Source organism: Tiliqua scincoides, chromosome 6 (genome assembly GCF_035046505.1).
Source record: "Tiliqua scincoides isolate rTilSci1 chromosome 6, rTilSci1.hap2, whole genome shotgun sequence".
Lineage (NCBI taxonomy): Eukaryota > Metazoa > Chordata > Lepidosauria > Squamata > Scincidae > Tiliqua > Tiliqua scincoides.
Window position 1 is genome coordinate 21,957,314 of NC_089826.1, and position 19,916 is coordinate 21,977,229.

A 19,916-nucleotide genomic window follows, 5' to 3' on the forward strand; every position below is an offset into this window, starting at 1 on the left:
AGTGCAGATCTTAACTTGGGCCTAGGGTTGCCCGGCATCTTTTTTGCAGTACCAGAATGCATGCTAGACTTCATGAAGTAAGAACAGAAAACAATTTCCTTGAGGGGATGGAGAGTCTCTCTCTCTCTCTCTTACCTCTAGCTATAGCAAGTTCTCACATATCAGAGTTAGAGGGAAGAACTTCCACATAAGAATTTGGATTTTCTCGAGACCACTGGATCCTAACCTGTGGTCCGGGGACCACAAGTAGTCCGGGAGGCCCTGAGAAGTGGTCTGCTAATTCTCAGGAAAAAAAGATTGCCTTTGATCACTTCCAGCATGCTCCCCCGGGGACCACCAGAGAATGTGGAGAATGAACTGCCCACAGCCACTGCCCACAGCCAGCAACTAAAGCAGCAACCCACGAATCTTCACTATAAATAATACATCTAATAAATCTCTAATTATTACAAGTTTAATTGTATTTTTTGTGCAAAGGGGTCAGGATTGCATGCTGGGCCCATGAGAGGGGTATGGGGGTAAAGTACCTGGGCCCAGGGTCAAAAAAGGGCCCCTAGGAAGTTTCTTAGGTTCTTATATTTTCCAATCTCACTGGTCTTGCTGCCTACTTGGGATGATGGGTGCATGGCGGCTGCAGCTGCCACAAGCCATATGTGCTGGGTCAAGGAATGCATACAGAACATTCCTTAACACAGTGTCAAATCTGGGAGGAAACCGATTCGCTAAAGTAGCTGTTTTGGCTAGTGGATCTGCTTACCATGAAGGAGTATATCAAGGACACAGCTGTGGAACTACAGCTGCTGCAGAAGTACATTTTGGTACACACAGGACACTTTCCACACTAGTGTGAGCCTAAATATGATGATCTAATTTTCTGCAATGATTTTTTTGTATTTAAAAAATACAAAAATGTGTTTGGGAGTGTTTTTTGTAGTACTGTATCTATCTGCTGACATTGTGTGGGCAGGTAGACCTGGGCTCCACACTGGAAAGCATAGTAGACCAGGGCTCCAAAGATTCTTCCTATTGTTGCAACCCCCGCCCTGTTTTGTTCCCTCTCCACCCCTGTTCTGCCCACCTGACACCACCCTCCCTAATTCTGTTTTACACCCTTCCCCTCCCCCTTTGGGAAAGGGCCCAAAAGAAACTCCTTGATAAAATTCTACTTGGAGGCCCTGGTCACATAAGGCCCACACCAATTCCAGTTTTTGTCTCAGTGGTCCATGCACTGCTAAAGGTTGGGAACCCCTGGACTACAATCATAATGTTTTCTTTTTAAATGAGCGATGTTCAGCTATAAATATTGTTTATGTCCAAGATGATATTTTCAGGAATACTAAAATTATGTGACGTGCATATATTACATTTGATAATTAGGTTAATATGAAAAATAACGCTGTTAAATGTTAATGTGAAGTAATGTGAAATTACTCCTTTTGACAATAGGAAGAAAAGTTAGAGTCCAATTTGCAAACTCTTTCAACTCTGATGGCACCCACTTACAAGAAACTGGCACCTGATGCATACAACAACCAGGTTAGTACAAAAGCAAACAAGAAAACCGGTAACAACACAAAACTACTCAGCTGCTTCATTTTGACAACGGACAAGTCTTATGGCCCAATCCTGCTGCCGGAACTAGTGCTCTAGCGGCATAAGGTGTTTTCCAGCTGCTGCAAAAGGCAAAGTGCTAGAACATGTGGCTGCCATTTGAGAGAATGAGCAGCTGGCTCCATGTGCCAGTGGGTGACAGACACCTGCCAGCACTGATGAGGGTGGGAGGGAGTGGGAAGTTGGAGGAGTGGGACAGTGACAGGCAGAGAGGAGGGCAGTTTGGGACCAAGAAGGGGGGGGGTTAGACACAGTGGCACATGCTAAAAGCCGACTCCCTTCCTGACCTCAGTCCACCTTCCTGGGTCCACACAGACCAGTGATATTGCTGCCGCAGGTTCAAATAGACCCAGCAGGCCAGGTGCAAGGGAACAAATGTTCCCCTTCCCCAGGGAGGCCTCCAGATGTTGAATCTCCTCCATGGAATACAGTGTTGGCACCATTGCATCACTGTACGAGTAGTTAATGATGGATCGAGTTGTCATTCTATATGAGTCTTTGGAACAAACATTTTTGGGACTTGGAACCAAAAAAGCTTGAATGACATCTGTAGAGTACATTCACAGGACCATGCGCTTATAATTTGTTTAGAATGTTTTCTTCCCTCACTGCTGTTTATTACGCTGTGACAAATGCTGGTTTGTATTGCCACACCATGCAAATGTACTTTGAACACTGGAGGAAGAACAAAAAGTGACAACAATTGTCTGCATCAGCCAGCACATGACATTTAATTGGCCACTATTGAAGTAAGTGCCAAATTACACAGAGTTTGGTCTGATCCAGAAAAGCAGTTCTTATGAGACAGAGAGCAAGTGCATGAAATAAACATTATTGTACTGTTATTATCAGCTAATACTTGCAAGCACATTAGCAGTGCTTTTCTGCAAGGAGCTTGGTAGTTTCCACTGCAGACAAAGTCCTGGAAGGCTGCAATTTCAGTGCTGAAGGGAGTGCTGTGCTCCTGACAGGCAACTGGCTGCTATTTTAAATGTGAGAACCGATTTCTCTCCATCTAGATTTTTAAAAAGTCAAGATAACTGAGACAATGACGTCTCGCTGCACATGCCTGAGCTTGTCTGATCTCGGAAGCTAAGCAGGGTCAGGCCTGGTTAGTACTTGGATGGGAGACCACCTGGGAATACTGGGTGCTGTAGGCTTATACCATAGTCTTTCGAGACTGAAGGTTGCCAACCAGAAGAATGACAAAGAATTTAAATAGTAAAAAAAACTTCAGTAACAGGTACTTTTTGTTGTTTTCCAGATTGAATATGAACACAGAGCACCTGAGTGCCGTCTGGGTTTAAAAGAAGGTCGCCCATTTTCAGGAGTCACTGCCTGCCTGGATTTTTGCGCTCATGCTCACAGGGACTTGCATAACATGCAGAATGGTAGTACACTGGTAAGCCAGCCACGCATGCAACAGTACTCATGCAGAACTAATTTCTTCTGTTAAGTTCATTGTTGTTTTTTTTCATAATCTGTATTTCTATTAAACTGGCATGTGATAGCTATGGGGGAAAATAGTGAAATGCGTATATGAAGGAGATCGCAAACCCTACAGACTTTTAATTAAAAGAAGATGGAGATTCCCAAGGTTCATTCTTAAACATCCTTGCTCCCAGCCGTATTGCTTGCTGTTTTTATTACACAGTGAAATTGGATAAGACTTGGACATCTCAGGAGCTGCATAGTTACAATTACTCCATGAACTGCAGGCTCTGCATTGGAAGTGCAAAACCTGATTTCTTTATTTGAATCCTGAGAAACTAGTTATTACTGTAGGTTTCCAGTGTTCACAGCTGTAAAAGGGGGAGGGGAACACCTCCTTTAAAAGGTTTGAAATCCAAAGGGGTTTGGATGGGACTTAAAAATACTCAGAAAGTAGGTTGCTCTTCTTAGCTGTATGTTTGTTTATTTATTTAAGACCTTTATACCAGAGATGAAAAGCTTGCAAGGCTTGCTTCAGATAGACTCAGAAGGAAAAAGAATTATTTCTCAGAATGTTGAAAATAACTCTGTTCCCCATTTGATGCAATCCAAGGCTCTAAATGCATCATTCGGGCAATGGAAGGGAGACACATCTCATTTGCTTAGCAAAGAAGCTTCATTGAAAGACAGCTACCTAGATGGAAGAGAAAATGAGAAAAACCCATGGGGCATGTCTCTATCACCCCTCATCAAAGGGGCAGCCATTCCAAAAGAACCTGAGAGCCAAAAAGTAGAGGAGTTTTCCAGTGTGCAGCTGTGAGGCTCTTTTGGAAGGGCTGCCTGTCTTTAACAGAGCTGCATTATATCAAATACAAACTGAAGGAACCAGCAATTCTTTGCCACTCAGCTTTAAATCTGAGTAGAAAAAATTCAATGGCTATAAAGTTCACCTCTCTTTGGAGGTAAACTTAACCAAGCCCCTGAAATAAATTCCCAAAGTTCAGGAAACTTTGTTAGCATCCCTAATTTATGCCCTGTCTTTCTATCATAAAATGATGTCCCAGACAGCTTACAATACAAATATTTAAGAACAGCATATAAATGTTCCTTCTCCTACCATCTTTTTATTCTCTACTGCCAGTATTACTTTGTATACAACCTGGGTATCTTTGATGAAGGGCAGGGTATATCTCCATCAAATAAAAAAATTCCTTATCTGGACTCTGCACTTTTCGGTGGTCTTGCCAGTCCCTGGATAACCACTCAAAGTTCTGCAAAGAAGATTAATATATCTCTTCAGAATCAAATGCACAGAATATGTGGGTGTAGTCTCCTAATTCTAATCACATAGAAAAGTGATTCTACACACTCCTAAGCAAGATGATATTTTTATTCCTTACATCCTTGAATACTGAGATGGTATTTACGTTGATAAGATGTGCTGCAGAGAATAACTATCATTCTGGCAGCTGTTGCTTTCCCCTTGGCAAGCAGACAGGCTATTCTTCCCTTCACCATGGCAGATTTACAAACTTTAGAGAGGTGGACGCCCCATTCATTTGTAAAGGTTGAAGTAACCATTGCCTTAGTAATAGAAAGGAACTGAAGTCTGTGCAACTGCTAAGGACTGCTTCTTATCAAACGTGCTATGCAAGGTGTGTCTGGGGGTATTCCCAGACTTGTTTCCAGAAAAGGGAATTGACTGCCAGTTGATCACTTGCTGCTCCAAAAATCCCATCTCTTGTTCTCTATTAATGTGTTTACTTCGGTTATGTTACTTCCTTTCACAGTATTAATATATAGAATGAGAAATGGTCAACAGAAGAAACAGAAGATGTTTGCTGATGATGTTAAATTTCTGAGATTAAAAGGACATGTGTTTTTAATTTACCTTTGCAAGAAAAAGCTGCCATTCAATGAAAATTGCTTTTAAAGTGGCAGCAATATTACGTACAAGCTAAATTACAGAGATCTATATTTTGTCATTCTAAGAGGTTACTCATCCATATTGTTTCATCAGGTGTGCACACTAACCAGAGAAGACAATCGTGAACTTGGCCAAACACCAGAAGATGAACAACTGCATGTGCTCCCTTTGTACAAAATCTCTGATGTAGATGAGTTTGGCAGCACAGAAGGCCAGGAGGAGAAAAAACGGAATGGCAGCATCCAGGTTCTTAGCTCCTTCCGGCGTAAAGTAAGGATGCTGGCAGAGCCTGTTAAGACCTGCCGGCAAAAGAAGCTAGAAGCAAAAAAAGCAGCAACAGAAAAACTTGTGGCCATGGAGAATGGGTTGATAAAGCACGAGAAAGAAAAATCCACTGCAGCCCGTCAAAAACAAGTCGGTTCGGAAGCATCAAGTCATGCTAAACAATTAGCAGGTATGATTTCCATCAGAAGACATATTTGGATCACAGTTACCCAAACTATGAGTTTGGACCCACCAGTGGGTTGCAAGCCAATGGGGGTCACAAAAAAATTTTAAAATATTAAAAAAAAACTTCGCAAGCACCCTTTCCCAATTTGTAGAAGAAAATCATTACCTGGAACACTAACTTGTGGTATGAGGTAATCTTCATATGTCCAAATTAAAATTTCACATTTTCTTATTTTCTCTAGTAATTGGAGTGCTCTAGAGCACATGTGAACCCAGTTTGAGCCTTTTGCCTGGACTGGAAGTCTGTAACTGCACATCTTGCTCTCCAGTTCAGCCTTTGGGGTACCCTGGAATAATTAAATGTTTGAGGAAGCAGTCCTTGAACTCCATTTCTAGGGAGAATCTCTAGATTCACACATACTATATGTAAGGTCTCTAGCAGTCTTGGGAACACAGGATCCTGATTATTATTAATTATTTATTTGTTATTAATAAATAAAATATTTCTTTCTAGATCTTTTTTTGTCTAGTGAGTCGCGATAGATTGTCATTTAAAAAGTGGATCTTGGTGCTAAAACGTTTGGGAAGCACTGATTTTGATGAAAGCTTTCTGGTTCCTTCTTGGTTCTGTAAATAACTTTGGGAAAAATATAGTTAGCACTTTACATACCTAAGGCCCAATCCTATCATAAGGAACATAAGAAACATAAGAACAGCCCCACTGGATCAGGCCATAGGCCCATCTAGTCCAGCTTCCTGTATCTCACAGCGGCCCACCAAATGCCCCAGGGAGCACACCTGATAACAAGAGACCTACAACCTGGCACCCGCCCTTGCATCTGACATAGCCCATTTCTAAAATCAGGAGGTTGCACATACACATCATGGCTTGTAACCCATAATGGATTTTTCCTCCAGAAACTTGTCCAATCCCCTTTTAAAGGCATCTAGGCCACATGCCGTCACCATGTCCTGTGGCAAGGAGTTCCACAGACCAACCACACGCTGAGTAAAGAAATATTTTCTTTTGTCCTAACTCTCCCAACACTCAATTTTAGTGGATGTCCCCTGGTTCTGGTGTTATGGGAGAGTGTAAAGAGCATCTCTCTATCCACTTTATCCTTACCCTGCATAATTTTGTATGTCTCAATCATGTCCCCCCTCAGGCATCTCTTTTCTAGGCTGAAGAGACCCAAATGCCGTAGCCTTTCCTCATAAGGAAGGTGCCCCAGCCCAGCAATCATCTTAGTTGCCCTCTTTTGCACCTTTTCCATTTCCACTATATTCTTTTTGAGATGTGGCGACCAGAACTGGACGCAATACTCCAGGTGTGGCCTTACCATAGATTTGTACCAACTTTCTTTCCAACTTTCTAGTGCTGATGGAGCTGCAGTGCAGCCCCAAGGTAAGGGAACAAATGTTCTCTTACCTTGAGGAGGCCTCTGTGACTGCTCCCCCACCACAGGTTGCAGCACACATCCTGTTGGCACAGCTGTATGGGTGCCGGAAAGTTGGATGGGATTGGGCCCTAAGACATCTCAGTAATGCTTTTCTTAAAGCCAATGTGGCCATCACCATAGCATGGGAATGGGATTGCAGTTCAGTGGAACAACATATAATTTGCACGCTGAAGGTCTCAGATTCTATCTATAGCATTTCCAGGAAGAACTGGGACCAAAAAAAAAAACACCATTGGAGACCCTGGCCAGTCACAGCCAGCCAGGTGAATAATACTGAACTAGATTGACTGATTCAGTAGGAAGCAACTTCTGTTCTCATGGCTTTGATTCAAACTTCTTGAATCATCTTCTTGATCTTCTTGAATCATCTTGAAGAGATGAGCTTCTCGAATCATCTACCATAGATATTCGACAACAGGGTGAGAAATTTTTGCCAATAAATCAAGCTTAGATAATCACCTTTCCTTATCTCCAAGGTTGCTATGGGGGGAGAGCAGTTCAGGCATGATTAGAGGCCATTAATCTCCAAGGCAACCAAGGCTGGAAAGCTTGCAGCCAAAGTTAAGCTTTTCACTGCTCCTGAGACTTTAAGTTTACAGAGCCTGCTGAAGCCTGTTTGCAAATGCTTGCATCTCGAAGAGGTCTGTTGTTTTTTTAAACACCAGGATGCAATCCTAATTTCCATTTGAAACAAAGACCCAGGCTACAATTCAGTGCACTATTACTTAAGAATAACACCCATGGAAAGCAATGGGTCTGCTTCTGAATGAATAGGGTTGCAACTATGTGCAGCTGCACTTATAGTAATTCCTTGTTGCTTATTTCTCTGCTGTGATTTGAATTGCACACTCACAGTTATGTGTTATAAGTTGTATGTTATATGTAGAGCCTCTGGCTTAACACACCAGACACCTTAAAGAAGGATTTGATTAATGGTTCTCCTGCAGTAGTTTCCAACCTTTTTTTGCTTGCATACCTCTTGGCAGCCCATTTCCATAAATTGTACCTCTCATATTAGCTAAATGTTTGTAATTAATATGAATATAAGCCCTCATCTCCTCTTAATGAAAACCCATACTTCATGTATTTATCACAGTATTTTCTCTTTTTGTCTGCTTGAAGAACAGAAGACTATGCTTTTGCACTGTTTTGCACCAGAAGCGTCCTGAGAAATTCTTGATTGATCAGTTTCCATGTTATGTTTCAGCTTTTTTATAATGCTGATTTTCAATCACTGATTCATACATGAATTGATCACCAAAAATTAGCTATTGGTGGGGCTTTCGTAGCCAACTAGCTACCTCCCTTCCTGCCTTGCTGGCCCTGCAAGGCATTCTGGTGTACTACTTGCCTTTTTCTGCCATTATTCAATTCTTTTTTCAAGGACCCCTAACAGTCCTGCCAAGTGTCCCTGAAGGTGCATGTACCCCAGGTTGGGAATCACTGTTCTACTGGTATGTTGTTTACAGCGCAATTATTCTGATAGTTTTTACAAAAAGGTTGTGAAGACCAGAATTTAAAAAGAAAAGATATATTTCTAATAAATTGGAGACTTTGGCACCACCAGACATTCTATAAAAACCAGACTTGCAGAACATGAGAGGGACTGCCGTTTAATGCACCTGGATCAATCCGCAATAGCACAGCGTACAATAGAAATGGGTCATCAAATAAATTTCAAAGCCACACAAGTTCTTTCCCGTAACAGATTTTATTTCCCAAGGCTTTACAGAGAAACTATCGAAATAGTTAAACATCCCCAAAACATCAACAGAAGAGGCTCTACATATTAGCAATACTTGACTTAAAGTCCTAAAAAGAACAGACATTAAAGTGCTTTATAAGGAAGAGGTTTCCAGCAGAGATGAGATACTATAATTAGGCTGAGTTTGCTTTAAAAACACAGCAGTTAAATGGAACTCTAAGCACCTGGAGGGTACTGGTTTTATAACTGCTGTTTCTGGCTTGCTTTCTAGCAATGTGTCCTGACTAGGCATGTTTTACCTGATGAAGTTCTGAAAAAACAGAGCGAAACATTGGACTTTTTAAATAACATGGATTCTAATTCTTTGACACAACCATAGTCTTTTCACCTGAATAAATATGTCAGAGACTGTTCAGTTCTTAGGTAGCAATTACTGGTAGGTTATTTTTCAAGATTTGACCTCAGGTAATATCAGACAAAACTATCAACACCCTCCTAAGTTTAACCCCCAACTTATCTGAGGGCCATAGAAACTTCCATGATTTTGGCTCAAAAACCTCAACTTATCAGTGAGATCGACTTATAGGTGAGTATCTGCAGTTATTTTGCTGAGTGTGAAGGCAGGTGAGACACTGTGCCGCCGGTTCCAATGATTTTCTCATGGAAGTTTCAAGATTTCTAGCAAATTATGAGGTTTCTCAAGCACAGAAATGGTCCCTCTATTATTGCTTTCAGGCTGTCAGCTCTATATGTTCTTTGTGGATCAATGAGGCACAAGTTACAAATGCTGTTTATATATAAAGTGTGTATATATATATATAAAGTTTATATATATATATATATATAAAGTGTATACTTTTCCTGGCCTGCTTTCTTTCTCTGATAAGAAAAAGCTGTATTAAACAACCTGTTTAATAGAGGGGTGTTTTTGTTCCATAAGTTACATTCAGTTTAATCTGATGTAAATCCAGAAAAGAGTGAAACGAACTCAGTTTTGCTTCTCCTCTCCTGCTCCTCAAATCCTCTATGAAACCATGCATGACAGTTGGGGGGGGGGCCTTCCAAAACAGCATTAGATATGGCACGGGAGCTACAGCAGGAATAAACAGAAAGTGGGGGAGGGTTGTACAAAAGGAAGTGCCTTCCAGTCTTTAAGGGACCTTCAACATCCCCTCTATTGTTTTTACAGTGATTCTTTTTGTCTTATCAAAAACTGGCCAAGAGGATTTATAGAACCAGTTCCCTAAATTCTTTTTTGTAAGAGTTTTAGCTAATTGCCTGTCAACACGATAGGTATGTGTGGAGGTATAAGGGAGGGCAGATCAGTTGCAATGCCTAACATTTAGCAGCTAGCACCCTGCCTCCACTTCATTCTTTAAATGGAGATAAACTGGGAATAACAGGGAAAGCCGGAATATTTCCACCACCTCAAAGTGGGAAACCAGACAGAAAGAGGCCACCCAAGAAAAATTTTCGTTCCAGTAGGGCTGAGAACCCCAAATACCTTAAAAGCAAAACAGGTTTGAAAGATGAGGCAACCAGCTTTCTGAGATCAGGCAGATAAACTGCAAAGCTTATTAAAAAGATGATACAAAATCAAAACAGTAGAAGGAAAAATACAAAAGAAGACACAAGTGGTCCCTACAAAAAGAGGGGGCAGCAATAGTGGGTAAGGAAGCAAAAAAGCAAACAGAAAATAGAACAACCTTTATGTATATTCCTGGGTATGATCCCTGCCTTTCTTACTCGTATGGTTCCAGGATCCTGGCACCCACACTTGCAGCAAGCACACCCCCCCCCCATCATTGATCTGGACAAATGCACAATTGGGGGTTGCAGGGCCAGTGAGAGCTGGCATTGGGCAGGGGCAAGATGCCTCATTGCCCTCCCCTCCTGAATTTTTCTACAAACCAGATGTTATTACATTTTTTAAATGAGTTTTAATCAACAGTTTTAACTTAGCATGAGCAAGATTGAAACTACAGTAAATGAAAAGATTTATCAGAAAGGGATAATTTCCTTACTTTGAGTAGTACTACTGCATTTCTTTTCTTCTACCTCAGCAAAGTCCTCCTCATTTGCTTTTGCTTTTTCCAATAATGCATGGGAATCCATGGACTGCCTTTCACTATCTCCCTCATTTCTCTGGGATGATTTTGAAACAAAGCCCAAGTGAAATTAATTTACCTGGCCTTTTTCCTTTTCTTTTTTTCTTTCTCATTTTTTTCTGTGTCCAGACTTATATTTGTACCCCATACTGCTAATTTCACCTTCAAACAATACCAAAACACTCATAAACTAAAAGAAAGGGTGAAGCGGGACTGTAATTAAGGGTAGCTCCAACAGCTCTCAGATACCTTAACAAACAACAGTCTCCAGAATGCATCGAGGTAAAAGAAGTGCACTGAAAGTGGCTTAAAACTGTTGTGGAAATGCAACCCTGAATAAATTTGATTTGTACTGTATCGTTTGTTTGGTCATGGTCCAGGCCCCCCTGGAGGGCCAGCCCTGGGGATTTTGCCCCCCCAACCACTCCCCTCCCCTTAGATCTGGGGGGTTGCCTGTGGGTATCAACTAGGATTTGACACTTGGCATCACCTGAGCCACTTGAATTTCTTACTCCCGGAAATCAGGTGGGCTTTGTGGTCCAATGTGCTGGTTCAAAGCCAGATCCTTTGTTTACCAGCTAGCTGGGGAAGAAGATACTTAAACAGTAAACAACTCATAATAGGGCAAAGATGTCTACTATCTTGCAGTGGCTCTTAAAGATGTAAGGCACCTGAATAGAAAATCCTCTATTTTCAATGGAGAACCTACCTGCACTGTACTCAATGGAGGAGTACCTAGCTACACTTTCCAGGAAGCAAGCCAGGGGTTAGGGTGGACAGTGAGCGTGCAAAAGAAGTCAGAGAATGGCTTCTGTGTATGTGATATTGATTCACCCCTCCTAATTTCTTTCCTTTTTTGTTCACAGATCTCTTACGTCTTTCAGGACCAGCCATGTCACAGCAGCAGCCGCTCTACCAACATCCACATCATACCTTCCCTAATAAACCTCAGTCAAATCACATCAGCTCCTACCCTCCTTCAGCCCCCACAAACCTCTACGTGGGTCTGCCAAATCCAGCAAATCCATATCCAAAGTCTTCGCACGCTTCAGATCCTTACGGAGGATCCAACCACATGAACATCTACCCAACGTCTTCACATCCCACAGGAGCTTATTTGAATTCTTCCAGCCTCATGAATCCCTATTCTGTACACTTAGGTCAAAATAACCAATACCCCCACTATCAATGCAATGGCAACTTGCCTATGGACAACTGCTCTTCCTACTACAGTTCCTATTCCTCTCAGCCTCAGCATATGGACTTGTTTAGGTATCAGAGCCAAGACTCTCTATCTAAACTAAGTCTACCTCCAATTCATACATTATATCAGCATAGGTTTGGAAATAATCAGAACTTTGGCCCTAGGTACTTGAATTACAGAAACCAAAATATTCAGGTAGAAGCTTTCAACAGTTGCACCATTAGACCAAATGTTCAGCATGCAGGCTCTTTTCCTCCTTATTCCACACATGAGGCCAATGACCCATTTATGGACATTGCCTCTAGACTGAAATCTAATCTAAATAATCCAGGTGTGGACTACATGAATAAAAATGGTGATCATTTATATCCCCCTCCCCACCTAACACATGACTACCACACTGCTTCAGGTATGTTCAGTGGCCCTCCTCATCCACTCCACCTCCAGAACAAGGATAATCAAGCAGCAAATGGGTTGTCAAACATGCTTCCAGGTCTCAACCACAACAGAACTGCTTCCCAAGAAGGCTTAAATAAAACTGAGGCGCTCCATCCAGAGGATCCCGATGATGTCTGGTCCGACAACGAGCAGAGCTTTCTGGATCCAGATATTGGTGGCGTGGCGGTTGCGCCATCTCATGGGTCAATTCTCATAGAGTGTGCAAAACGTGAGCTTCATGCAACAACCCCATTGAAAAATCCGAACAGGAACCATCCCACAAGGATATCTCTGGTCTTCTACCAACACAAAAGTATGAATGAACCAAAGCACGGTCTAGCTCTATGGGAAGCAAAGATGGCAGAGAAAGCGAGAGAAAAAGAAGAGGATTGTGAAAAGTACGGTCCAGATTATGTGCCTCAGAAAGTGCATGGTAAAAAAGTAAAGCGGGAGCCTTCAGAATCGCATGAGAACTTGGAACCAACATACGTTCGTTTCATCAAGTCCCTTGCACAAAGGACTGTGGCACTTACCACAAACTCCACAGTTACCACGTCTCCATATGCCTTTACACGGGTTACAGGGCCTTATAACAGATATATATAGAATTTCAAGTCCTTGTTCATTACCTCATTTGTTTTTGGAAAATAAAATGTCAGTAGCGTAATAATTCTTTTAGGCTGTAGGCAGGAAAAGGGCAAGAGACCATATTTTTCATTCTGACTTGTCCATGGGAAACCCTCAGCGCACCAGCAGAAGAGGTAACATTACCACTGCACTTATTTGGTAGGTGGTCACAGGGGACACTTCTAAGAACTTGAACCAAAGCACCCTGTACAAAATGGAGAAGCGATATTCACCAATTCACAATGAAATATTGGGTTGAATACTGGAATAGAAAACCCTGCGTCCATAAAAATAGATTTTTATCTCTGTGACCATTTTTAATGAGAGCAAATTAAGGAAGATGTTTTTTAAAAGTACAAATCGTGTAGTATTTCAGTGGCAGAAATATTGAAATACCACCTGGTGCTAAATCTATCATGTACTGGAATCTTGGCAATGCCGCTTTGTAACATGCAGGGGAGTTTATTTTTTAAATTTTGCTGTAATCTTAATATTGACTTGATTTTTACTCATCAGGATAGCTACATATAGAACCTAATGAATTCAAAGCAAAACACTGAATTGGTTGGGATATTCTAAAATCTGGTGCTATGTACTCGAATTGTGTCTAATACTGCGATTGAACAGTTTTAATGCTTTTTATTAACCACGAAATATGTTTAACGTGTGCTCTGCTCTTCTCAAAGTGCAAACAGCACTTTTAAATTTGTGTTTGTGTACAATTAGCCTGTTCTTGTTTGAAACCCTTTTTTCAAATTTGGGTATTATTGCAAACCAGGACCAAGGTCAGACAAAGTTGTATGTGAGTTGGGGGGGGGGGGGTATTGTCACTATGTGTGAAGCCTGAGGTCTCTCTGAAGTTTTCCACCACAGCTGTTTGTACACCTAAAGAAGTAAAACGTAACCTGAAAAGTTATTTGCCTTTTCAGCAGTGCAGGTTCCAGCAGTGGGAATTTAAAAGGCACACCCAGGCTTCAATCCTATGCATGCTTTCCTGGGAGTAGGCTCCATCAAACACAATGGAGCTGATCTCTGAGTTGATCTGCATAGGATTGGGCTGCCAGACAATCAGTTTGTAGGGCAATAAACATGCAGTCATTACTTCATTTGTTGTGTAGGATCTGGGTGACTTTTCTCAATGTGGTGCTAAAGTTGGCATTTATCCCAGCACTTAAGCTGCAATGGCCGGTTGCAGCCAAGCTGATTACTCAGCCGTAGAGAGGCAAGTCAGTTCTGAAAGGAAAAGTGTCTTCCCCATTCCACCGGTTATACTTGCAGTCAATCCTTTCAAATGCTGGCTTCTTCCCTGCCTGCAACATAGCTGTTTCTGTTTGCAGCCATTTGGTTCAAAGGATCTTTGAACAGATCCTATTCTATACCAAGGCTAGTTCAGTTGGTGTATGGAATACGAGTGAGTGCATGAGTATCCCAGATGCCTGTTAGATAACATTGTGACATAGCAACACAGACCCGGTCTAACTGCTACATTCACGTTGTGGTGAGTTGGTAATTCACACAATATTTGGGATCATTTAGGACAGGGGTCTCCAAACCCCAGCCCGGGAGCCAGATGCGGCCCACAGGCAGCCTCAGTCCGGCCCGCAGCCAGCCTCTTGTCCCCTGAAAGCCTCTGGCTCACTTGGCCAAACATGATTGGAGCTGTGCTCTGGTTGCGTCTGGAGGGTGTTCTAAGGGCTAGAGAGTTTGAATGAATGAGCCCATTCATTCATTTATTCACTCATCTAAGTTCCATCTCTAATTTATTTATATAAATTTTATATTTAAATTTTTTTCCAGCCCTCAACACCATGCCAGATATTTAGTGCGGCCCTCTGGCCAAAATGTTTGGAGGCCCCTGATTTAGGACACAATCCTAACCAGGTCTACTCAGAAGTAAGTCCTATTTTGTTCAATGGGGCTTACTCTCAGGAAAGTGTGGTTAGGATTGCAGCCACAGTTGTGTTCCTGTGTGAGATTTCCTCCCCACAGAATCCATCTCAACTCTCCTGTGACTCAGTCTCATGATAAAAACAGTGCATGGCATTTTTATCATTTAGAACAGGTCTTAAACTTTTGCATGCAGAAGCAGCTACACCATCTCCTTTCATTCGGCCCTGACCTTTTCAAGGGTGCTTTACTGAAATGTGTGGAAATTGAAAATATTTTCTTGTTGGCTACCCATCCCGTAGCTAATGCTATGAGGATGGCCATCCCCACTTCAGCAAAGCAGCTTCCTAGCTAGTGTAGAATTATTATTGATATTTATGTACTGCTTTTTAACAAAAAGTAATTCACAAAGTGGTTTACTTAGCAAAACAAATCAATAAGTGGCTCCCTGTCCCCAAAGGGCTCACACTCTAAAACGAGATGGAGAAGAGACACCAGTAACAGCCACTGGAAAAGATGCCATGCTGGGGTGAAGAGAGACAGTTGCTCTCCCCTCCCCCCACTAAATCTAAGGGCACCATTTTAAAAAGTGCCTCTTTGTCTAATTTAGCAGATGCTGGATCGGGGCTTATGCAAATAGGATGCTGTTTGTGCTGGAATGGGATGCTGTTTGTGCTGGATCGGGGCTTATGCAAATTCAGGAAAAATCCAGGTTTTTTAAATCATCTGGAAAGCCAGAAAGGTTGGCTCCACACATGATTCTCCTCACCTCAGCCTTCTCATTTCAGCTTTGTTAGAGCTCAGTGAAGTTTACCCATTTAATCCAGGGTGACTGAGAATAAACAATAGGAATTTTTTTTTAATTGTGCTTGAAAAGCATTTTGTCTACTTAAGTTACGTCAATGCAAAACAGCACTAGTGTAATGCATTTTTAAAAGTTTACTTTGATCTTACGATGCAAAGTGATTCTGTGTGTGTAGGACAACACTGACCTTTAAATTTTTTTGTTGTTCGGCACAAACAAAAGTAAGAGAGCGCTAATTCTGGCTTTGTTAACAAAGGCAGCTCGGGCAGAATTTTGAGCTAAGAAGAAGGGGAGGGGGGCTGAGCTTCCTCTGCCTGCCATTTCTCTGCTCAAATCCCCTCCCCAGTAGCACTCCCTCCTCCATGAGGCTCAGAATGTGTAGTTAGCCCCTTAATCATACCTTTGTTAGTGAACAGGAAACACATCCATTTGCAATTCTATCAGTCAAAAGTCGAATGGGGAGCTCTCTGGATGCAAAGTAATACTTATAATTCACAAACCCCAATTTTCTCTTGCTCATCTCACAGCTGTACTGTGAACTCCCTTTTTTCAACAATTATGATGACCAGCTTATTGTACAAATTGTGTACTTAAAAAAAATTAACCCCAGGTTAATAATTAGCAGCATGGATCAGACTTGACAGTTAGGGAGTGTAATCTTCTGCTACTTTTTAAGGATCGATAAAGTTCTCCAAATAGCCTGCTTTGGTGTCAACAGGTGCTTTCTGTAATGCCCTTGCTCTGTGTAAGTGGCCTCTTTTGCTAGGAAGAGCCAAGAAGAGATACAGGGTTATTCTTTCTGTGTGATTCCATTGGTAACAAAGGATACAGTACAGGCTTGCTGTGGTGGTTTTAAATTAGTAATTTGTATAAAAATGTAAGCAAAAGAGATGTATAGTAACTTAAAACTTGTAAACATAAAAATTTTAATACAATGCTTTAGTATTTTAATACTGTACAAATATATAAAGATATATATTATATATATCTATATAGACAGATATAGATATATATGGGTTTGGAGTTGAATTCCCATCATGGTGCTATTCAGCCTGCTATTAAAATATAATGTGAGCTAAAAAAAATACATTAAACTGTTTGTATGGTGTTCCTACTTGTCATATACCTCAACACTAGTTGGCAATAGGATGTTAAAATGAGAGTGGATGTTTATAATATTGTGATACCATCTTCCCCTTCCCTCCCCCTCGCCTCCTAGAATTGCATCCCAATTAGCACTTCCGCTGTCTGAAGCTTCCCCCCCCCCCCCGGAACCGAAGGCACTTGAACACAATCCTATGCATGTCTACTCAGAAATAAGTACCATTAGATTAAATGGGGATTACTCCCAGGAAAGGGTGTACAGGATTGCAGTGTTCCTGGAGGGAGCTCCTTACAGCTGAAGCACTAGTCAGGGGGGACAAATATTCTGGTTTTTCCCCCCACTACTTGATATTATAAGCAAGTATAACTTGAACTTTGACCTTTTAAAAATGAGGGTGCTCAGAATTCAGGGATATATCAGCTCATGATCTCCTTATAAAGCCAACATATCATCTGAGTGTGTGAATGAGTGTGTGCATGGACAGCAGTGTTGTGTAGGTTGAGAAATATATTATTCTTGAGGGGGCTTCATTTTGTTATATTGTTTTCAGGGATTATTCTTTTCCTGAATCCCTCTTCTAATTTTACTTGTAAATGTACTGATGTAACTAAAATGTTTGTTTGTTTGGGGGGGTAAATTCACGATCTCCTTTCTATGGCGATGCCAGCGCTTTGACATTTTAAACTTTCTTTTGTATGTTTCAAACAAAATAAAAAAAGTAGAATGCACTGAGCTGACAAAAGGGAAACTATTAAGGCAGGGATTTGGCAAGTGATTATTACCTAGAGTGCTTTTTTTTTTTTCCAAGTTGTCTCTAAATGGACCTTCCTACAGTACAGAAAATAAATGAAATACAGTGGTGAGTAGGAGGAGGACTTTCTTAAAAAAAGCAAATCTTAACCTAAATTTACAGCTGTGCAATATACTGTAAGGCAAATATTCTGATCCAGACATGAGGTGCTTGTCTCTTTCACTTTGTACACTGAATTATTCTACTAATATTAGCAGGTTGCAGAATGTTTGCATTATCAATGCCTTAATTTGATCTTTAAAATTCTGTTTAACCCAACAATAATTCTGTTCAGAAATACTGTATTATTAGTCATAGGTATAAAACGGCAGCTTGAAAGACAGCACACCATCTCCCCCATACTGTAAATGCGACCTTTTCCAGTGTTTGTTTTGAAACAAAAGGTTTGTGTTTCAAAAGGTCATGGTAGTTCTCTTCATTCCCTTCATGGTAGCCCATCATTCTTCATGGTAGCCCATGATTTAAAATTGAGAAGAGAAAGATCTCCGATGTGTACACCAAAAGCAAGTAAGAGTTGCTCCATTTTTATCAATATTGCAATGTAACACTTGCTGAACCAAGCCCCTCTGCTTGTGTGAAATTTCATTTACACATTGGAGCTGCTGAATCAGGGCCATTAGTAGTAGGTTAATTAACTTCTATGGACTTCTATAGTCTTTACACTTACCATATCTTATCTGATTTAATATGAGAGATGTTGATTAAAATACGTACTAGGTTCAACCCAAAGAACCATGAGCAGAAGGAAAAGAACTGCTATGACCAATCTGCAAATGCTTGCACAAGACTTGTGTTGGCAGGTTCTCTAGCAGTTCTGATGCTTTCACTTGTACAAGTGGAGGAATGTTCTCAGATTTTGTTTCTAGCAGAAAGTATAAAATGGCCGTTCAATGAGTGGAAGACACCTTCTCCGTGCAGAAGGGTGCCTTTGGATACAGCTTGTTGTCATTTGCCAAATGACTAACAAACAGGAGAAAGCTTAGTTGGTGGTGGTGAAAAATGATTTGTAAATAACAGAATTGTAATTTTTATGTACAGAACCCTGCCTACAAACGAATTGGGCAGGGCGGGGTGGGGTGGGGAGAAGCAGACATAAAATTGCTTGTATAGGATTATCAGGTTGACTATAGCCATACTTGAAGATGTTTCTGAGTGGTGTCAACTTTACTTGAACAGTTTTTTCCCCCCTTCATCTTGGTTGGCGCAAAGCGGCGTTCACTTTAAAAGTTCACTTTTAAAGCTAGTGGTTAACTTGTGTAGGAAACTTATAACTGTTTGACACTAAGATAATGAACATTTTTATGTGTGTATTTTCTAAACTTATGTTGTACTGTTGGTTTTTTTTACTTTACTTTCCCTCATTTTCACAGTTTTTTGGGTTTTGTCCATCAAAATCTGAGAACGGTTATAAATACTGTAAGTATTGTAATGTAATGAATGCAGGTTATTTGAAAAGCTGTTTTATTATATCATTCCTGGTAAGGCTGAAATGTGGGTGTTTTTAATAAAATTTATATTTATTTAATGCACTCTATGCCTACCTTGTGGAAACATGTTTTTGTGACTCAGTTGTCCACTTACAGGGATTCAGGAACTTTGAATTTTAGTTCTGACCGCTAAAAGTAGAGAGGATTGTACAGCTAGGCCTGTTTATCCACATACTCAGGACCAACAGAATTAACTATCCACGGGCCCTGAGCCTGCAGGGTTGGCCTGACCTGAACCCCTCCCCCCCCCCAGAGGATTTCCCAGGCCTCAGAAGGCTTTGTAAAGTCCTAAAACGTAACTTATAGTTTCCCCTGAAAACTGGAAGTGACCTTCTATGGTCTCCCAAAGGCCATAGAAGGCCTTCTGAGGGCCGTGTAGACCATGCACAGCCTCCACAGGCCTCAGAACACCCTCCAGAGATGACCACAGTTCAGCTCCAGCCAACTCTGGAGGGTTAAAGATGCCAAGACCCACCAATTTGATTATCCACGGGTTTCGGCATCCACAGAACTTCCCTGTATGCTGAGGCACCAATGTATAAGCTACCATGGTTTGCAAAACAAGACATAATGACGTAAGAACTGCCTTACTGGATCAGACCTGTATCCAGCTAGCGTAGCATTCTGTCACCAGAATCTGCAAGGAAATGTCTCGGGGCATAAGCAGCAGGAAGGTGAGCAGGAAGGTGAGAAGCTGCCTTATCCTGAGTCAAACCATGGGTCTTTGTTGCTCAGCAGTATCTGTAGTGGTCGGCAGCAACTCGCCACCATTTCAGGCATGGTTTTTTTCCCAGCCCTTGTCAGAGATACTGGGATCAAACCTGGGAGTTTATGTATCCCAAGCATGTCATGAAAGGACC

The 19,916-nt window shown here is 41.4% G+C and overlaps 1 protein-coding gene across 1 annotated transcript in view; it reads left to right on the plus strand.

The window, feature by feature from the left end:
* The window catches only part of TET2 (tet methylcytosine dioxygenase 2), a 97,527-nt gene extending 81,042 nt beyond the window's left edge, over positions 1-16,485 (plus strand). Inside the window, exons 7-10 of the mRNA XM_066632132.1 lie at positions 1,447-1,536; positions 2,876-3,013; positions 5,063-5,423; positions 11,559-16,485. Coding sequence (XP_066488229.1) covers positions 1,447-1,536; positions 2,876-3,013; positions 5,063-5,423; positions 11,559-12,940 — 1,971 coding nt within the window. The 3' untranslated portion in view covers positions 12,941-16,485. The remainder of the gene's footprint in view (positions 1-1,446; positions 1,537-2,875; positions 3,014-5,062; positions 5,424-11,558) is intronic.
* The last annotated feature ends 3,431 nt before the right edge of the window (positions 16,486-19,916 follow it).